At 41.5% G+C, this 18,690-nt stretch overlaps 1 protein-coding gene across 1 annotated transcript in view; it reads left to right on the forward strand.

Moving 5' to 3' along the window:
- Positions 1–18,690, forward strand: part of PGM5 (phosphoglucomutase 5) — a 194,283-nt gene that overhangs the window by 4,121 nt on the left and 171,472 nt on the right. Inside the window, exon 2 of the mRNA XM_032866566.1 lies at positions 12,890–13,052. Coding sequence (XP_032722457.1) covers positions 12,890–13,052 — 163 coding nt within the window. The remainder of the gene's footprint in view (positions 1–12,889; positions 13,053–18,690) is intronic.

Genomic DNA, 18,690 nt, shown 5'->3' on the forward strand with positions numbered 1-18,690 from the left:
TCCCTCTCTTTTTAAATTACCAATTTTTAGTCAGGATTTGGCAAAATAGCCACTTCTACTCTTGACACACGAATTTGTTCTTTTGAGTTTCACTGTGAACTCTTGAATTTTTATATAATCAGTTTGAATGGATTTGTAAATTAGTGAGAAGATACTTTTATCTGTTTCTGTAATTTTTATGTGGCTGTGCGAACTTATCTAAAAAGTCCCCAGAAGTATTATAATTCTTTTTTAAAGATCCAGACTGTGTCATACCATATAAGAGCAAAGAAAAATATCTACTAAGTATGAGAGTAAACAGCATCATTTAAATGAATTGCAGAACTTAGTTTGTTACCAATATAAACTTAATTTGTAACTAAGTGATTTTTTTAAAAAAGATTTTATTTATTTGACAGACAGAGATCACAAGTAAGCACAGAGGCAGGCGGTGGGGGGTGGGGGGCGTAGGCTCCGATGCGAGGCTCCATCCTAGGACCCTGAGATCATGACCTGAGACGAAGGCAGAGGCTTTAACCCACTGAGCCACCCAGGTACCCCTGTAACTAAGTGGTTTTTAAAAATTATTTCTTTTTCTATCTGCTTTAGATACTTCTCAGGGGTTTAGATCCTCTAGGTATCAATTTATTTTAATCTCATAAAGATTTCAAGAGCTAAATGTAAGTAATGGCTACATTATGAATAAATGCCTTTGCCTTTTTCTGGGTGAATCCATCCGTGACTAAGGGCATCTCTCTCTTTCTCCTCTTTGTTCTAATCTTTTTTTTTTTTTTTTTTTTTTTTTTTAGTCCTAAAGTACCTTTAATATTGGACAGATGGTAGCACTGTGCCTGAAGATGTTTCTGACTTTTTCTAAAGTTTTCTGTCTCTGGAGATGACACCATATATATATATATATATATATATATATATACACACACACACACACACACACACACACACACACACACACATATAATACATACATACACACATGTGTATGTATATGTATGTATATGTATGTATATGTACATATACATACACATACATACATACATATATATATATATATCTCATCACGGTCCAATAGAACTTTTGGAATGTTTTGAGATGATGGAAAGTTTCTATAATCTACCCCAGCCACTAGCCACATGTGATTATCAAACAGTCGAAATGTACCAAATGTGACTGAAAAACTGAATCTTTTTATTTAATTTTAATTAATTAAAATTCAAGTTTAAGTAGCTGCAAGTGATTAGTAGCTACCATACTAGGTAGCACAGCTCTATAATTTAGCATTTTAAATGTAAAATTTTTTTTTATGGATCCCAGACTGTTACAACAAAAAGCAACTATAAATTAAATAAAGGTAGGTCACCAAACACTACAATGCATTTTAGTAAACCCAAACCAGATTTCTTCATGTGATGATAACCACACTGTCTTCTGACCTTAGCCTGGGAGACAATGAGGTATGGTAGAAAAAGCTCCGTATCAGCAGCTTGAAGGCTCGCTTTCTTTTCCTAGCTCGGCCATACAAGTTGCAGGGCAAATGTTTTAGCCTCTTGAAATACCTAGAAACCACTTGTTTCCTCATCTATACATTGGGTGGGACAGCAGGGCTGAGTTATCCTGGGAATCAAATGAAAGCATTATGTAACATCGATAGCTTTAAGAAATGTAAGGGAATATTATTATGGTCAACTGAATATATCTCCTAAAATAGTGATTTGACTGCACGTATTGAGTAAAACAACTTAGAGTTCTGTTGCAAGTTTTAGCCAAGAGAAAATCCATTTGTTGATTAGCCACACAGTATGCTGGCCATGTGATGATCAGCAATGGTAATAATAATATTAGCATACAGCTCAGCTTACAAGAACTTCTCAATGCCTTGTGAAATCTTTTAGAGGTGGAGGTTGAAGTGCAATGGTGTGAAGAAGGTTGTGTCGGCGAGGGACTGGGGTATGCCTTCCAGAGGGATGCTTGTGCCAGCCGTGTTTGATTCCAGTGTGCCATGCAGAGGTGGTTGTTTCAAAGAATGGGAAAGCCTTGTCTTGACATTTATCAGAGCTTTCTGGGGAACAAATTTTGATGTCCCAAAGAAAAGGAGCATAGATTTAGAAGGGAGGCAGAGTGGAATATGGCAGTGTGGGGGATTTAGGGAGGGAAGAAGAAGGAAGCAAGAGAGGGAAGCCTGTGTTTCAACGGATAAGGCTTCTTTCCTGGGATGACTCTGGAAGTCTGGGATTGGCTGGCTTCAGGTCCTGTCTCTAGAAAGGAAAAAGAGCTGGGTGGTGACTGCCCTATATTTTCGACTGAAGTTCACTACAGAATAGGTGATTGGAATGAGTTACTATGGCCCTCACATTAGGAAGGGCAGGTTTGTAATACACAAGAAAGCCCTAAAGAGCTTGCCATAACTTTCTTTCGCTTCCCTTCCCAAATCCCCATCCCTGAATTGTGGAAATGGGAAATCCATTATATGAGCAATAGCCCTTGGTTCCCTTGGTGCCCTTGGTTCCCCCTTTCTCCCTGTTCAGTCAGTCCATTCTTAAATCTGTTAGCCTCAAGTCATCATTCATTTTTTTTTTTTTTTTTTTAATGGGGAAGGAAAAGGAATGGGAGAGGTTGTAAGAACAGCTGGGCCCTCCCAGTTGCTGGGGTGGGTTATTTTAAGCTTTGTTTAATGTGTCCAGAGACCCAGATGACATTTTTAACTAAGCGGTGCTATTAAATCTTATGATAAAGCATAATGATGTTTATTGAAAAGATAGACACACATCACCAACATTATGTGTGAAACTTGCCCAAAGAATTTTCTATAAAACATCTGTTCTTTTCTAGTCTTTCGTGAACTCTGAAGATTTGATAGTTTCTGTACAGATTTGAGGGATAGAAGTTGGAACCTAATTTTGAGGAAACTAAGCATAGGTATTGGCTTTGCTAAACTTAACCTTCATGTTTTGGGCCCTGGTCATCCTTCTGTTAGACAAGAGTAATATAAACAAATACTGGGATAGGATTTGAACAGGGTTTTTTGAGAATAATAGGTGGGGTGGGGTGGGAAAAAGGGTCTGAAATTTCCAGGGATTTTTAAATTGAAGGTAGAAACTCAACATCCTTTGTTTGCCTACAGCTTTGACAGTTAATTGCAAACACTCAAGATTTGGCCAATATGCCTTTAATGTTTATACTTGTGAAGCCAAAGGAAAAGCTTTAGGTCCTTTCCTCAGACTTGACTCTCATTAGTTATGGGTATGAGACTTGTTAAAATCCACATTTTCTGGAGCTTTAAGTGTTTTTCATCTCCTACATTTTTAGTGATGGTCAAATTTTTGAGTTGATGCTTATATTTGTGTGAAGAGAAAATCTTCAGGAAATTTGAAGAAATTCTTCTTGGCATTGAGTCACAGAAATTTTTCTTTTCCACGTCTCTAGTTATAGCTGTTTTGTAATGTAATATTTAATGATTGCCTTTCTTTTTTCTTTTCTTATTAATAAGAGTTCTCTTTGGTAGCTAGGGGTATCTAGTTTTATATTTAAGGCTTTCTAGTGGAAAGGGAAAAGAAGTTGAAATCAGAAGACCAGAGTTTATAACAAATGGTTAATATCTACACTCTATAAAAAGCTTTTCTAAATCAGTAAAAAATTCAAAAAATTCAAAAGAAATATTGTCAGCTACAGCAACAAACATATGAAAAGGAGATCATCCTCATTAATAACAAAAAATATAAACAAAAACAATCTATCAATTTGAAAAAAATCAAAAGTACTCGGATTTGGTGTGAACATTTGAAAATTGTCATGCTAATGGAAGTTAACTTGATAGAACATTTTGGCCAGGCAGTTCAGTTTAGCAGTATGCACCAAAATCAATGGAATACTTGTCCATTTATCCACCAATCCATGAATCTAAGAATCTGTCCTGTAAATTTCTTAATACAAAGGTGGAAATGTCTATGTACAGGAATACTCGTCACAGCATTTTGCAAAAGAAAACCTTAGAAACAGTTTATATGCTTATTAGTAGAGAACAGTTACCTAATGTATGACACAAGCCTACCACTGAGGCATTAAAACCCGTAAACAAAGAAGGTGGATCTATATGTACATGAAAAAGATACGAATGATAGTTTGTTCAGTGAAACAAAGCAAGTAGTAGATTAAGAAGAATGTACTTCCAACTTCTATCCCTTGTCTGTACAGAAACTATAAAAAATCCAGAGTTCACGAAGGGCTCGAGGAGAACAGATGTTTTCTAGAAAATTCTTCAGGCAAGTTTCACATATAATATTGCTGATGTGAGTCTGTCTTTTCAGTAAACACCATTATGCTTTATCATAAGATTTAATAAAGCAGCTTAGTTAGAAATGTCGTCTGGGTCTCTGGCCACATGAAACAAATCTATAATGTAGGCATAGAAAATAGGGTTAGAAGAATATATTCCAATTAACAGGGAATACATCTGGGATATATGGGCGTGTGTGGCGGGGAAGGAGAATCCTTTCTCTTTCTACGTCATATACTTCTTTTTATTAAATACTCATACACATGTATGGGTTGGTCTGATGATTAAACACACCAGGAAAAAATAATAAAAAAGGGGAAGGTCTGGATTTGAATGCCGATACTATCGTTTGCAACTTGCATGACTGCGGAAAAGTCACGTGGCTTTCTGGGGTTGGTCTCCTCATTTATACATATAGGGAAAGTAAAACCACTTGCCCCTACATCTTCCAGGTTCACTGGGAGGATTACTATCAATTATTTTATTTGTTCTCATAACACAATTATTACTAAACTCGTCTAAACTAAACTAAACTAAACTCTGATTAAAATGAGAGGACCTGGGCGTGGTGCCCTGTAGTCTCACTAGCTTTACTGTTCATGTGGCGATCCCGGCTGCTTTGGTAAGGCTTCCTCTTGACTTTGGCCTTTCTTCCCTGCTGGGGGCTAAGGCCTGGGTGCTGACTGCTGAAGTCACCATCCTGTCCCCGCTCCTAGTGTGTGTGCGTGGCCGTGCACACGGGCGCACACACACACACACATACTCCCGCACACCCACCTTGCCATGGTACAGGAGGCAGTAACAGCCGCTCTGCCACAGACTTTGACTCCAGGGACTTTTCTGCAGCGTCTGTGCATTATTTCCAAGCATGAATGAGCTGAGTCAGTGCCATGCTGTTCCATCTTCAACCTTTCTGAGGCTCCGGCTGCATTCAGGCACCCCCCACCCCAGCAATCTGCTCATTTCATGAGGACTTTCAAGCCTAACGGACGGGGCCATGTGAGAGATTACTGAGAGGAACAGACCCAGCAGAGGCTAGGGGACTCCACGCTAATCTGCTGAGTTGTCTGAGCCGACAGCTGCAGGCGCTGGAGGTGCGGTATTTGGTCGGGATGTTTGTCCGGGTGTCTGTTCCCGCAGCCTCGCTGAACGTTTGGTTCCCGGGCATGGTCATTTTTCGGACAGGATCTCCCAGATGTAAAGTGTTGGATGCTAATATGGAACAGAACACAGAAGACTCGGCCCTGCGGTCATAAATAACAGTAAATTGTTCAATCTTGCTGAGCTGTAAATCTGTTATTGCCAGAGGTCTTCAGTTCACTGGAACACAGTTCGAGGTGTGGGGGCACTTAGCAAAGGGGCAGGAATTGTTTCCCAACCAGACGGAACCGGGTCTGATGTAATTTATTTAAAAAGCCACATAAATGTATTTTAATTGATTGTGACAATGACTCAGGAAAAAAACACATGGCTATAGAGACTGAGGTTTATTTTGCAGGGGGGATATGCAGGCCACACACACACACACACACAAACGCACACACATACACATATTTATTGCAGTAGGTATATATATTAAGTATATATTCACACATATGTATTCTATCTATAAAGATGCCAAAGATAGAGTTTTTTGTTTTATAGATGTAGCTTTGTTTATATATATATATATATATATATATATGATATATCTATATAATGATATAATTTTTGTGTGTGTACCTATAAAGGTGCCAGATGGAAAGTGTTTTTACACATTTAGAGAGTTTATTGAGTAGCATATGCATGTGGGCATATGCGCAGGACACCCCCTTCCCCAGATATATATCTTCTTCCCTGGATTTCTTCAGGAGGAGAGTAGACCAGATGTCAGAAATGTTTGAAGATTACATAGAACCAAAGGAGTGGCTAAATATTCCTAGACGACCTATGTTTCTATGATAATTAGGAGAATTGGACTGGAATTGGATGGGCTGATAGTAAGAGATAAAAGTCGAAGAAATCCTACTGTTCTGGGCGGGAGTCTGTCTTGCAAGAGCAGCTCTGCGGTGAGCTCACCAGCACGGGAAAGTTAGCCAGTCGGCATCACGCATCCTAGCAGATAATACAAGTCAGAGGCACAGAGAGGAAAATGAAATGATCCAGGTGAGACGAGAGTACAGACGCAGTCTTGTCACTCCTTACCATGGACTTCAGCACCTTTTCAGGGAGCAGGCTTGGTGGTTAAAGAAGAAAGAAGACATTGTATTTATGTAGGCATGTTACAACTAATTTACACTTTCATTGTTGCCAAGCTACATGCAGTTTAATTTATTTCGTAGCCCCTGTTTAGTCCTCAAACATTTTTTAGTTTCATGTACAAAAACTTCAGGTAAAAGAACACTTTCTTAAAAAAACGTATTTTAAGGAGAGAGAGAGAGAGAGAGCACGCATGCATGCGTGCAAATGCGAGAGGGAGAGGCAGAGGGGGAGGGAGAGAGATGCTCTCAAGCCCACGGCGCTGAGTGCAGAATCTGACACGGGGCTCGATCTTAAGACCAACCTGAGCCCAAACCAAGAGTTGGCTGTTCAACTGACTGAGCCTCCCAGGCACCCCAAAAGAGCACTTTTATATTGGTTAGTAAACATCGAAATAACGGAAAACCGTATGTTACACTAAGAATCCAATCGTGGAAGAACATTCAGTGACACAGAAACACAGATGCCAGGGAAGGGCTGGATATGTTACGTGAAAGATGTAGGTGATACAATAATCCCTTTTGTAAAAATACGGAAATTTGTAAATTAGAGAGAGAAGCGGAGATACCAAGACAGAGAGGGTTTACATAGAAATGAGAACTGTGTTCATTTTTAGATTTAGAGATGACTCTTATTTTCCTCTTGCTCATGTGTACTTCTTAAATGTTCGAAAAGGGAACATGTATGTATATATATATATGTATTTGTAATTAGAAAACCACTATAGGTTAGCAAAACAACAACAGATTCATTCAATAACTATGAATTAAGGAATTCATACTTAAGAATTAAGCAATGGCATGTGGAAGAGGAAGGAAGGCAAGGGAAGACCCTTGAGTCTTTGTTTGGTGCTGGACACTGACCTGGAGCTTGCTTATGTTACCTCCTCTCACCTTCCATCTTTTAGATTACAAAACTGAGACACAGAGGGATCTTGCCGCAAATTGCATAGCCAGTAGGAAGCCCATTGGATATAAAAATCTCATAGTATCTCAGGGCATACAACTCTGTGTTCTTGACCCAGGTGGATCTGGTGGTTCTTCTCCAGGTCTTCAGTTGGGTTGAGCACCTCATAAATTAGCAGCAGATAAGTCCTTTCTTACTTCATTGAGCCAAATCCTATACCTCAAAGTAAAGATTTCAGTATTTTCCAAGTGCTAAATTACCTAATTCCTGGGAGGAACCCAAGTTCTAGTGTCACCACCCCCATTTTGCATCTGAGCAAAGCTGGATTGCCTGGTTCTCACTGAGATCTCCAGAGCTGCTGAGGGGGTTGAAGACTAGAACTTGGGCCAAACTTCTGGGCACTGGTGACTTTTCTGCATCTGTTCAGATGTTAGGGACCAAATGTGAAATCCACCTTGGTTTGATTCTAGTGGGCTATCATCTCTCCTTCCAGCCCCAAAGTATGTGCATGAAGCCTTCCAGGGGACAGGAAGCTGAGGATGGGCTCAGCGGCTCCCATCTGGTCTCCATGTAACAAAGGATATAACCACATCATTATCCATGTGCAAATGGAGAAGTCCCTTGATGTTTGGATAACCACATCCATGTCCTGAGTTTGTTATTTCTTGAAATTCCACTTAGCCATCTCTGGCTACTCATGTGCAGCAGTGTACAAAAGTTGGCACACCCCTCTGACAGCTGGGGCCGAGAGACCAAAGCCCTGCCATCATGGTGGCTTGGCCTTGGCCTTGCTTCGTGGGTTTTGGTTTGTGTTTAACGGTGAAGACAGGAAACAGGCATCTTTGCATCTGTGGCTCTCTGTGCACTTTGGAGATGGCTGTGGTGGTGGCTGTGTGGTCCACACCACACTCTGGGAACCATCAAGGAAGCTTCTGTTTATTGCTCTCTTCGCTCTCTGATTCACTTTGGGAATGAGAGGCATATGGCACAGTGAGTGGAGGATATTGGGGAACGTTATGCTTACTTTTTCTTGTCTCCCTTTGGTACTCTTTTAAAAAAAATGGCTTGTGTAAAGCTCAAAGGAAATCATGGCAGGGGAGTCGTATTTAAGGGAGTTCACACAGGAAAACAATAAGTTTTGTTCCTTGGAGAAAATCGTTTGGAGTAGAAAATCTGCCTGTACTCTGAGACCCTACCCTGCGGGTTTCAACTGCCCATCGCTGCTCTCTAGTACTTTGAGCTAATTAGAAACTGAACTCATTGCTAAGTCTGATTTAGAAGAATAGTTTGTTAGTGTTCTGAAAAGAACAAGCCATGAGAAAGAAACTTATTACTTTTTTTAAAGATTTATTTATTTTGGGGAGGGGGAGGAGGAGAAGCAGAGGGAGAAAGAGAATCTCAAGCAGACTCCCCGCTAAGCACAGAACCCAATGCAGAGCTCGATCTCACCACCCTGAGATCATGATCTGAGCTGAAATCAAGAGGCAGATGCTTAACTGACTGAGCCACTAGGGTGCCCTGAGAAAGAAAATTATTTTAAAAATGGGTTGTGTATGGCACCTGGTGTAAAGAAATGGCAGGGCTGGGAGAAAGCTTTATGGGATAAAAGGTTCTCTTCTCAGGACGCTGGTCTGTGCCATGTGGAGGGGTGCACTGATTCCCTTGGCACCTGCTGTGTCCATCAGAGGTGGAGCAGTAATGACGCAGTCCAGGTGAGGTTCAAGAGTTGGTGAGTGGTTCCGACCTCCATCTAGGAGACTAGATACAGGGAGATGATTAAGTAATGGCACCCTGGGAAATGTGACTCATTGCACGCCAGCCCATGCTACATCCTCTCTTTATGGAGCCTCTGCCAGTGTTGCCTAGGTAGGAACAAGCTCAAATTGAACGTGCCTCAGTAGGTCTGCGAGCGTCCCTGTGATAGTGTGCACATAGCTACCTGTGGATCCTGGGATCTAGATGTGTGTACCACCTCTTGCCTGTGTACATGACACTGCACTAGAGGCCACCTTGAACCCCTTTGCAAATGGGAACAGAAAGACATGTTCCCCAGTAGCAGGTGAAGACCAGGCTGGTTTCCCCTTCCTCCAGCCAAAGCCAGACCGTATGGGAATGCGAGTGGGATTCCCCCAGTGCCCCTCGTGGGAAGGTCAGGGAGCCGCAGGATGCCTTGACTTGAACCCCCCACCCCACTCCACCATGCCCCGGGTTGCAGACTGGGTTTCACTCAGGAAAAAAGTCAGTTGCCACCTGCTCCAATGCCCTAAACAAAAGCAGTGTTAAGGTAGCGTCTGCTGTGATGGTGGTGGTGGAGGGCAGTATTCCTAGGACTTGTTTGGAAAGTGAAATGGTAGCGTAAGGGATAACCTATTGTCTAAAAGTGAATTTTGCAGGTGCCTGGGTGGCTCAGTGGGTTAAAGCCTCTGCCTTCAGCTCAGGTTATGATCTCAGGGTCCTGAGATCGAGCCCCGCATTGGGCTCTCTGCTCAGCAGGGAGCCTGCTTCCCTCTCTCTCTCTCTCTCTGCCTGCCTCTCTGCCTACTTGTGATCTCTGTCTGTCAAATAAACAAATAAATAAAATCTTTAAAAAAAAAAAAGTGAATTTTGCGAGCACCTGGGGGGTGCAGTCAGTTAAGCAGTTAAATATCTGACTCTTGATTTCAGCTCAGGTCAGGATCTCGGGGTTGTGAGATCGAGCCCCGCGCCAGCATCTGCACTCAGCTGGGAGTCTGCTTCTCCCTCTCCCTCTGTCCTTCTCCCTGCTCATGCTCTCACTTTCTCAAATAAATAAATAAAATCTTTTAAAAAATTTAAAAAAACAAGTGTTCGAGGAGGGTGATGGTAACATGTCATGTTTAATTTCACAAAGGGTTTTTCTTTATGAATTCTCATCTTAAGATTCTCAGCTTTGCAGATGAAGACATGAAGCCTCAGAAAAGTGAAGTGATTTGCCCTCCTCTGGGGTGGAGGCAAGGCTCCCATCTAGATCTTTTAACTTCGAAATGGAGTGTTCTTTCTTTAAACAACAGGGTTTCCAAAGGTTATATTTCTTTTATCAGTTGCTAGAAGAAGGCCAGATGTCTGAAATCCAGTAGGATCATGCTTCCTCTGAGGGCTCTAAGGGTGAATCATTCCATGCCTCTTCTAGCTTCTGGTGTGGTGGCTGCCATATTCCTTGGCATTCCCTGGCTTGTGGCCACCTTACTCTGATCTCTGCCTCTGTCTTCACACTGCTTCTTCCGGGTGTATCTTCTCTTCTGTGTGTCCTCTTCAGTAAGAACAAAGCTCTTCCCCTTCCGTGAGGGAAGTGGTCCAACTGTAATCAACCTGCCACTGGGTGTTTAGCTGATCACCCCGGCAATGGTGCCATATTAGGGACTCAGTTTTGGTCTCTGTTGGGTGCCCAGTGGTGGCTGGAGCCAGGCTGGACTTGGTGAGAGGAAAGTTATGGTGCTGAGTCCATGTACCACCTCCCTCCTTGCCACTGTGAGGGTTCCTCATGGAACTTAGTTCCCTAGTCCATTGGTCAATGACAGGTGTGGCTACCCAGGAAGGAGGCTGATCAGACTCACACGAAGGAGGCTGATCCTACCTGCTTGATTCTTAAAATCATTGTCTGCTTAAGTCCCCTCTTAGTGAGCATTTCCAGGGGATACACATGTCTGTATGATTTTCTATGTCTGACTTTAGAAACTCCATCACTTGCTCTCATGCCTCTCCTCCAGCTCTTACCATGCCTCAGATGTCCCACAATTAGGTTTATACACAGTGCTCAGCATTACCTCTTTTTCTGGTAATGTTGGGTTAATGAGCACATCTGCATAGGTGAAATTTCCAGGTAACTAGAATTTAGTCTTCTGTTAACCCTCCAATTATAACCAAAATGTTAAAGCTTGGTATTTTTTTTTCAAGTATATTTTCTCACATTAACCTTCTTAAACAGAATATGTATTATCTTTTCAAAGAAGAAATAATTGAAATTTAGTTAAGTTGGTCTATAATCACAACTACTTGATAAATAAATTGTATATATTTATTTCTGTATTTTTTCCAAATTGTAGTCCCAAAGTGAATATAACTTTACATTGTGCTTTTTTTTTTTTGAAATACTTTATTTGTTTATTTGACAGAGATCACAAATAGTCAGAGAGGCAGCAGAGGGGTGGGGGGAGAAGGCTCCCTGCCGAGCAGAGAGCCCGATGGGGGGCTCAATCCCAGGGCCGTGGGATCATGACCTGAGCTGAAGGCAGAGGCTTTAACCCACTGAGCCACCCAGGCACCCCTGCTCTTTGTACATTTTTTTTCCTGTATCTTCCTTCATTGTCCTCTTCAATCAGTGACCTACTTCTAGCATTGCTGTAGTTGGGTCCAGGGTAATTTTGGTGTTGAGCTGGATACTAGAGCTTGCCTTCCCTTGTGGGCCACAGCAGTACTTCTCAAATTTTGATGGACAAATGAACTAACTGGAAAGGGGGGGAGGGGATCTTGTTAAGGTACTTAACAGATTCTTCCTCAGTGGGTCTTGAGTGGACCTTGAGGTTTAGCCCTTCTACTAAGCTCATAGGGGATGCCCATGCTGCTGATTCTTAACAAGGAGACTTGATCACTAAGCTCGGATGAATGTTGAAACCACCTCTAGAGCTTTAAAGACCATGAAGCCTTAATTCTACTCCCAGAGATTCTAATACAATTAGTCTGAGATGCAGTCTGAGTATTGGTAATTTTAAGGCTTCATTAGGATTCTGAATTGTAACATCTGAGAACCACTGGATTGGATGACATTGGTCTTTATTTTAAGAGCAAGCATGCTGAGTCATACTCTGCAGGGTTATATGGCTTTCTTTTTTAAAAGTCACTTTTGTAGCTCTAGAAAGACTGCCCACACCCATGGATGACCTACAGATCTCTGCTTAGCGTGACTGGATAGTTTTTCTATTGTCTCCAGCACATGTTGTCAGTGGCAGAAATAAAATTCTTGCCTCCATAAGAGTGGTTATTCAGAGGCAGTTCAATACACCCGCTGATGACGAGGCTATGGTAAGCCAGGCCCCTCCTGTATGGGCCTGTGCTGAGGAAGAGAGAGGAAGGAGGTGAAGCAGAGAAGTACTCCATTTCTTTTTTCTTATAATTTCTAGTATGTTCATGTGTAGAGTTTCTAAGCCAGTAACAAACTAAGAACTTCTGGCCTAGTACAAGCCAAGCCCTTGGTCATCAAAAGCCGATGTTTCAAATTACTAAAAGTCAATGAGGCTAATCCAGTTTGGTAATTGACCTCTACATGTGGGTGTCCCGGTGGTGTTGGAGATACCCTGCAGGAGAGACAATGCCAGAGCTCTCATTCACCCCCTAACCCAAAGCCCACTCAATTCCTTTTGCCAAGTGACTTACTATGTCTTAACAGAGCTTGGGACACTTTCCGTTGAAATGCCTCTGATTCCATATAACTGGATTGATTTTTTTCTTTGGCTGATCTAGATTGGACGACTGATTATTGGGCAGAATGGCATCTTGTCAACACCTGCTGTTTCCTGCATTATCAGGAAGATCAAGGCAGCTGGTGGAATTATCTTAACAGCCAGCCATTGCCCTGGAGGACCAGGGGGAGAGTTTGGAGTGAAGTTCAATGTTGCCAATGGAGGTATGTGGCTAAAAATCTGCCTTAATCATCCCAATTTCTGTCCTATTATGTTGTCATAGTCTTATTTGTTAAAAAAGATGTATTTATTTATTTGAGACAGCATGTGTGAGAGTAGGGTGAGGGGCAGAGGGAGAAGGAGAGAGAGAATCTCAAGCAGACTCACAATGAGCACGGAGCCTGACGTGGGCCTCCACCTGACAACCCTGAGATAAAGACCTGGGCCAAAACCAAGAGTCAGACACTTAACTGACTGTGCCACCTATGTATCCCAGCTATCACAGTCTTACAGTGACCCTTCGGTGGTAGACAAGCAGGGTGGAGGAGAAATTGCACAGAAAGTTCCAGTGAAGTGCTGTATTAGTCAGGTTCCTCCAGAGGACCAGAACAGTGGGCTATACAGAGATTTATTATGAGGAGTGGGCTGGGTTCTGGTTCAAGATGGTGATGTAGGAACATCCAGAACTCACCTCCTGTCATGCATCTACAGAAAGATGGACCACTTTCCTCTGGGGGAAAAAAAAAAAAAAACTAAAAACAAGCAGAGCAGCCCCTTTACACAAGGCAAATGAGAGGGAAACCTTGTCAAAGTGGGTGGGAGAAGTTGGGACACCACCTCACCATAAACCTCACTGCTGGCCAAATAGTCCACCATCTGGAGAGAATGCAAAATCCTGAGCTTCTCTCTGAGGAAGGCAGGGCTCGTACTCTACATTGGGTACTCCATTTCTTAAGACTGCCACCTGAGAGATGAGCCCCCAACACATCTGTCTTAGAAGACCAACTGGCTCATGCCCTTGACCCTTGGGGCTGTGGCGAACTGAGGGACAGCTCTTAAAGGGTCTGCTTGCAGCCTCACCTGCCCCAGGGCCCAAAGAGGGGTTGGCTCATGTGATTATGGAGGCAGAAAAGTCCCGAGACCTCTAGACCCAGGAGAGCTGATGGTGGAGTTCTGGTCTGAGTCCAAAGGCCTGAGAAACAGCAGAACTGACGGTGTAAGTTCCAGTCCGAGTCCGGGTTCCAGGGCAGGAGAGGACCAGTGTCTCAGCCGGAAGCCAGGCAGAGAAAGTGAATTCTCCCTCACTTAGCCTCTTGTTCTGTCCAGGCTTTCAGTGGGTTGGATAAGGCCACTACATTGGGGAAGGCACTTTCCTTTCCTCAGTCTACTGATTCAGATACTAATCTCATCCAGAAACAGGCCTATAGACTCCTATGGACACATGGGAATAAGGTTTAACCAAATATCTGGGCACCCTGTGGCTCAGTCGGAATGACGTATAAAACGAACCACCACAACCCTTGAGGTGACATGACAAGGAAGTGGCCTAATGAGATCTTAAACCCACTTGATCTCATGGATGCTTATCTGATATGGAAGGACTCTGAATTTTAAAGCTGCAAGAGACCCTCTAAGTCATTTAGTCCATTTCTGTCATTTTATAGATGAAGAAATAAATCCCCCAGAGGCTGTTATTGATTTGCTCAAATTCACATGGCTGCTCAAGGCTAGACAAATGATTTTTTAACATAACCTGTAGACATCTTTCTTCCTTATAGTGTTGACTTTCTCTTCCTGAAATGCTTAGAATCTTTTCACTATTTCTTCTATTTATAGAAATGTATAGTTTAGAGGTCTTTGTGCAGTGGGATATGGGTATGGGGTGAATTAAACAAAATTTTAAACATATATAAAGGTGAGAATAATAAATGGATAGCTTGTGTCCATTATTTTGCTTTTCCATTTTGCACTTTTTTTCCCGTAAAGAATTTTAAGGTAAATTACAGCATGAAGACATTTTATACCTAAATATTTCAGAATACATCTCTTAAAAGAAAGACATATTCTAACATAACTACATTATCACTCACACCTAGCAAAAATAATACCAACTCTCTAATATCTAAAACCTAATCTATATTCAGCATTTTCCAGTTTCCTCCAAAATGTTATTTATAGCTGTTTTTTAAAAAAAAGAATTTATTTATTTATTTGAGAGACAGAGTGAGAGAGAGAGAGCATGAGAGGGGAAAAGGTCAGAGGGAGAAGCAGACTCCCAATGCAGGACTTGATCCCAGGACTCCGGGATCATGACCTGAGCCGAAGGCAGTGGCTTAACCAACTGAGCCACCCAGGCACCCTATTTATAGCTGTTTTATTCAAACCAAGATTCATCCAAGAACTATGCATTACATTTGGTTGTTAAGTCTCTTAGTCTTAATATAGAACACTGAGTCTGCATTTCTGCAGGAGTATGTAATTTTCACCAACAATAGCTACCTTTATGAATTATTTTTGGCCAGAATATTATTTTCTGCCTCCTTGAAGCCATTTTGGACATTATCCAAACAAATGAACCTCACTCACATCAAGTGTTTTAAAAAAAACACCTTTATGAATCATATACTTCGAGAAGTTTCGTTTCATTAAAAAGCATACCAAGGACCCACATCTAGTCTTGCAACAGCCCTTGAGGATTTCAGGAAAAAACGGGCAAGATTCAGGTATTCCATATGCTGTTAACATGGGAAATTGAATGGGCTCAGAAAGTGGCAATTTGTAGAGAAATGTGATTTAAAAGTTGCCCACCTAAACAACGCTTACCAAAGTAAGTATTTGGAATTTATATTTGATTTCATATCTTACAAAAATATCTCAGTCATCTCTGTGATATCCTGTGAGGCATAAAGGGAGAAGATATTATTTAAATACCCATTTTGTAGACTAAAGTACAGGGGGAAATGAGACGTATTCAGCTGTAGATTTTGGCTTTTAACTGTGTTGAAAGTCCCTCTCTTATGCTTAATTCTTTATATTTGCATGTCTTGGCATTATGAATGAAGCTAACATTCCTAATGGCATAGAAAGATTCAGTTGGTTTCTTCCTACTCAAAGAAGAATCAATTTTACCATAATTTCTTTCCTTGAAGAGACATTCATCTCTTTTCATTGTGTGTCATATAGATACATTTTATGGAATGAATTAAAAGGCTATGTGTCTTGGGGCACCTGGGTGGTTAGTTGGTCGGATGTCTGACTCTTGATCTGGGCTCAGCTGATGATCTCCGGATCCTGGAATCCAGCGGTGTTGAGCCCCTTATAGGGCCCCAGGCTCAGTGGGGAGTCTGTTTCTCTCTTTCTCTCTTCCTCAGCCCCTCCCCCTACTCATGCATGAGCTCTCTCTCTCTCTCTCAGATAATGAATAAATCTTAAAAAAAAAAAAACTGTCTACGGAATTAGTAGGCACAGCCAGGGAACTAGGACACATCTGGAACTATGTTACTTTTAAAGTGCATTTAGAGGACAGGACCGTTCTGAGGATGTTTTTAAGTAGAGGGGAAGATGCTAGAGGGGTAATGGGATCCATAATAAAGATAGTGGATTTTTTGGAATCTTATAATGTGCTGGGCACCATACTCAGAACTTTACATACCTTTTCTCATTTAATCCTCGCAACAACCTGATGAAGTCACTGAGGAATTAAATGGTTTAAAAAGCTTGACCAGTGTCACAGAATTCTTAAGGTGTGGAGCTCAGTTAGAGCCTAGATTCTGGGAAGAGGGCAAAACTTCTGGATAAGATCGCAAGGATGGGGAAAGAAGCAATTCTGAGGGGTGCAGAATGAAAGTTTGGGGTAATAGTTGCTATACCTGTTCCAAAAAGAAAGTAAGAAGAAAGATTGTGTGGTAAGATAATGGGACAAGGAGAGGGAGGACTTGGGGACATATTCTGTAAAAGGTATTATGGGAAATGTGTTGATGATTCATGCATGAGAAGTCGTAAAGGTAAGCAGCCTCATTCCTAGGGGGAGCTACTTGGTGTAATTTTTTACTACCTCCAGCAATATGTGGGAGTCTGGAAATTGTAGCAGTGGGGACAGATGATGGTGATGTCCCAGGGTTGGGGAATGGCTGTGGAGGCATGGAGGAATGGTACTCGTTACAGGTGTCTGAGCTGGCATCGGACTATTAGGATTCAAAATCCAGCCTCTGTCTATTACCAGTGAAGGGGCCTTGGTTAAGGATCTCTTCCTCTTCAAATTTCAGTTTCCCCATTCGGCAGTTGAGGATAATAATAACTCCTATTTCATCTGCTTTCTGTGCGTGTTGAATTCCATGTAAAGTGTGAAATGTGGTATATGTAAGTTTCAATAAATGTAGGCTCATGTTATTATGCTAACAAAGGTATGGCTCAGACAGTGGATCTTAGGTCCTGCCTAGGATTAGAGACCGGTGAAACTAGAAGGGACCAATAGCGAGGATGGGCATCAGTTCAGGAAAGAGCAAGTTCAGCGGAGGTGTGGAGGAGGGTAGCTGGCAGATAAGGAATTCATGGGCAGAAGACACTCAAATTTGCTATTTTGAAACGATTTCAAGAGGCAATAATATTTAAGATATGACTTTACCAGCCACTGACTAAAATGAGGAGGAAAAGTCATTAGAGCAGAAGATGTCAAGGAACTCGGAAGCAGTTGGTAGATGCAGAGGTTGATGACGAGCTTGTGAGGTTAACCACATGGGTGGTCGAGTGGCATCACAGAAAAGGAACATGCTAGAAGTTGTTTTACTTTTGGAAGCCAGTGTGCTTTGTCATCAAATCAGGTTTTTTAAAAGTGAGGGACACAGTCAAAGAATACAGTGGCACCTAAGGGAGCAGGGAGATATTCATGCATTCTCCAAGTGGACAAGCATAGAAAAGGCAAAGACAGAACAAGGCTATTTACTGTTTTACATTTTGTGAAAGGATAAAAAATGGTGTGGAGTAGAGGAGGAGGGCCATTTTTTTTTTTCTTTGCAGCCTTTGCTTTTCCTAAAGGACAAGGAAATATGGTTAAAATCTAGTAGGCCTCTTTTCCATGCAGTAGAATGGGGACATTGCCCTTCCTTTATTTTTAAGACAGCTTTCTTGAGGTATAATTGATATACAAAAAAATCTGCTCATAGTTAATGTATACAGTTTGTTGTGTTTAGGTAGTATTCCTTTTTATGTATTCAATGAGCATTTATGGGGAGACAAAAACAGTGCTATGTTTTTGAAATATATTGTGAGTTGCCTAATAGAAATATATTGTGAGTCAGGATTTTAAACTTTCTAGTAGCGACATAAAGTAAAAAAAAAAAGGTGAAATGAACAATGCATTTTTAAAAAGATTTTATTTATTTATTTGACAGAGATTATAAGTAGACAGAGAGGCAGGCAGAGAGAGAGGAGGAAGCAGGCTCCCTGCTGAGCAGAGAGCCCGATGTGGGGCTCGATCCCAGGATCCTGGGATCATAACCCACCCGAGCCAAAAGCAGAGGCTTTAACCCACTGAGCCACCCAGGCACCCCATGAACAATGCATTTTTAAACCTCGTATACTGAAAATATTATTTCATCAAGTTACTATAAAAGTTAAATGTAACCTATTAACATTTTTTTCTACGAACTGTTCAAAATTTGATGTGTAGTTTACAGTTACAACACATATCAATTTCACTAGTCACATTTCAGGTGCTCAATAGCTGTATACCATTAGCGACTACTGTCCTGGACAGTGTAGCTTGAAGGATTGGGATAGAAAAGAAATTATTTCTTGATTTCCTTTTGGTTGAAAGTTACAGTCAAGTTGGCAAGTATATCTCATATAAAACCTATCTATTGT

The sequence above is a fragment of the Lontra canadensis genome, unplaced genomic scaffold (assembly GCF_010015895.1).
Source record: "Lontra canadensis isolate GAN:19392208 unplaced genomic scaffold, GSC_riverotter_1.0 scaffold31, whole genome shotgun sequence".
Taxonomy (NCBI): domain Eukaryota; kingdom Metazoa; phylum Chordata; class Mammalia; order Carnivora; family Mustelidae; genus Lontra; species Lontra canadensis.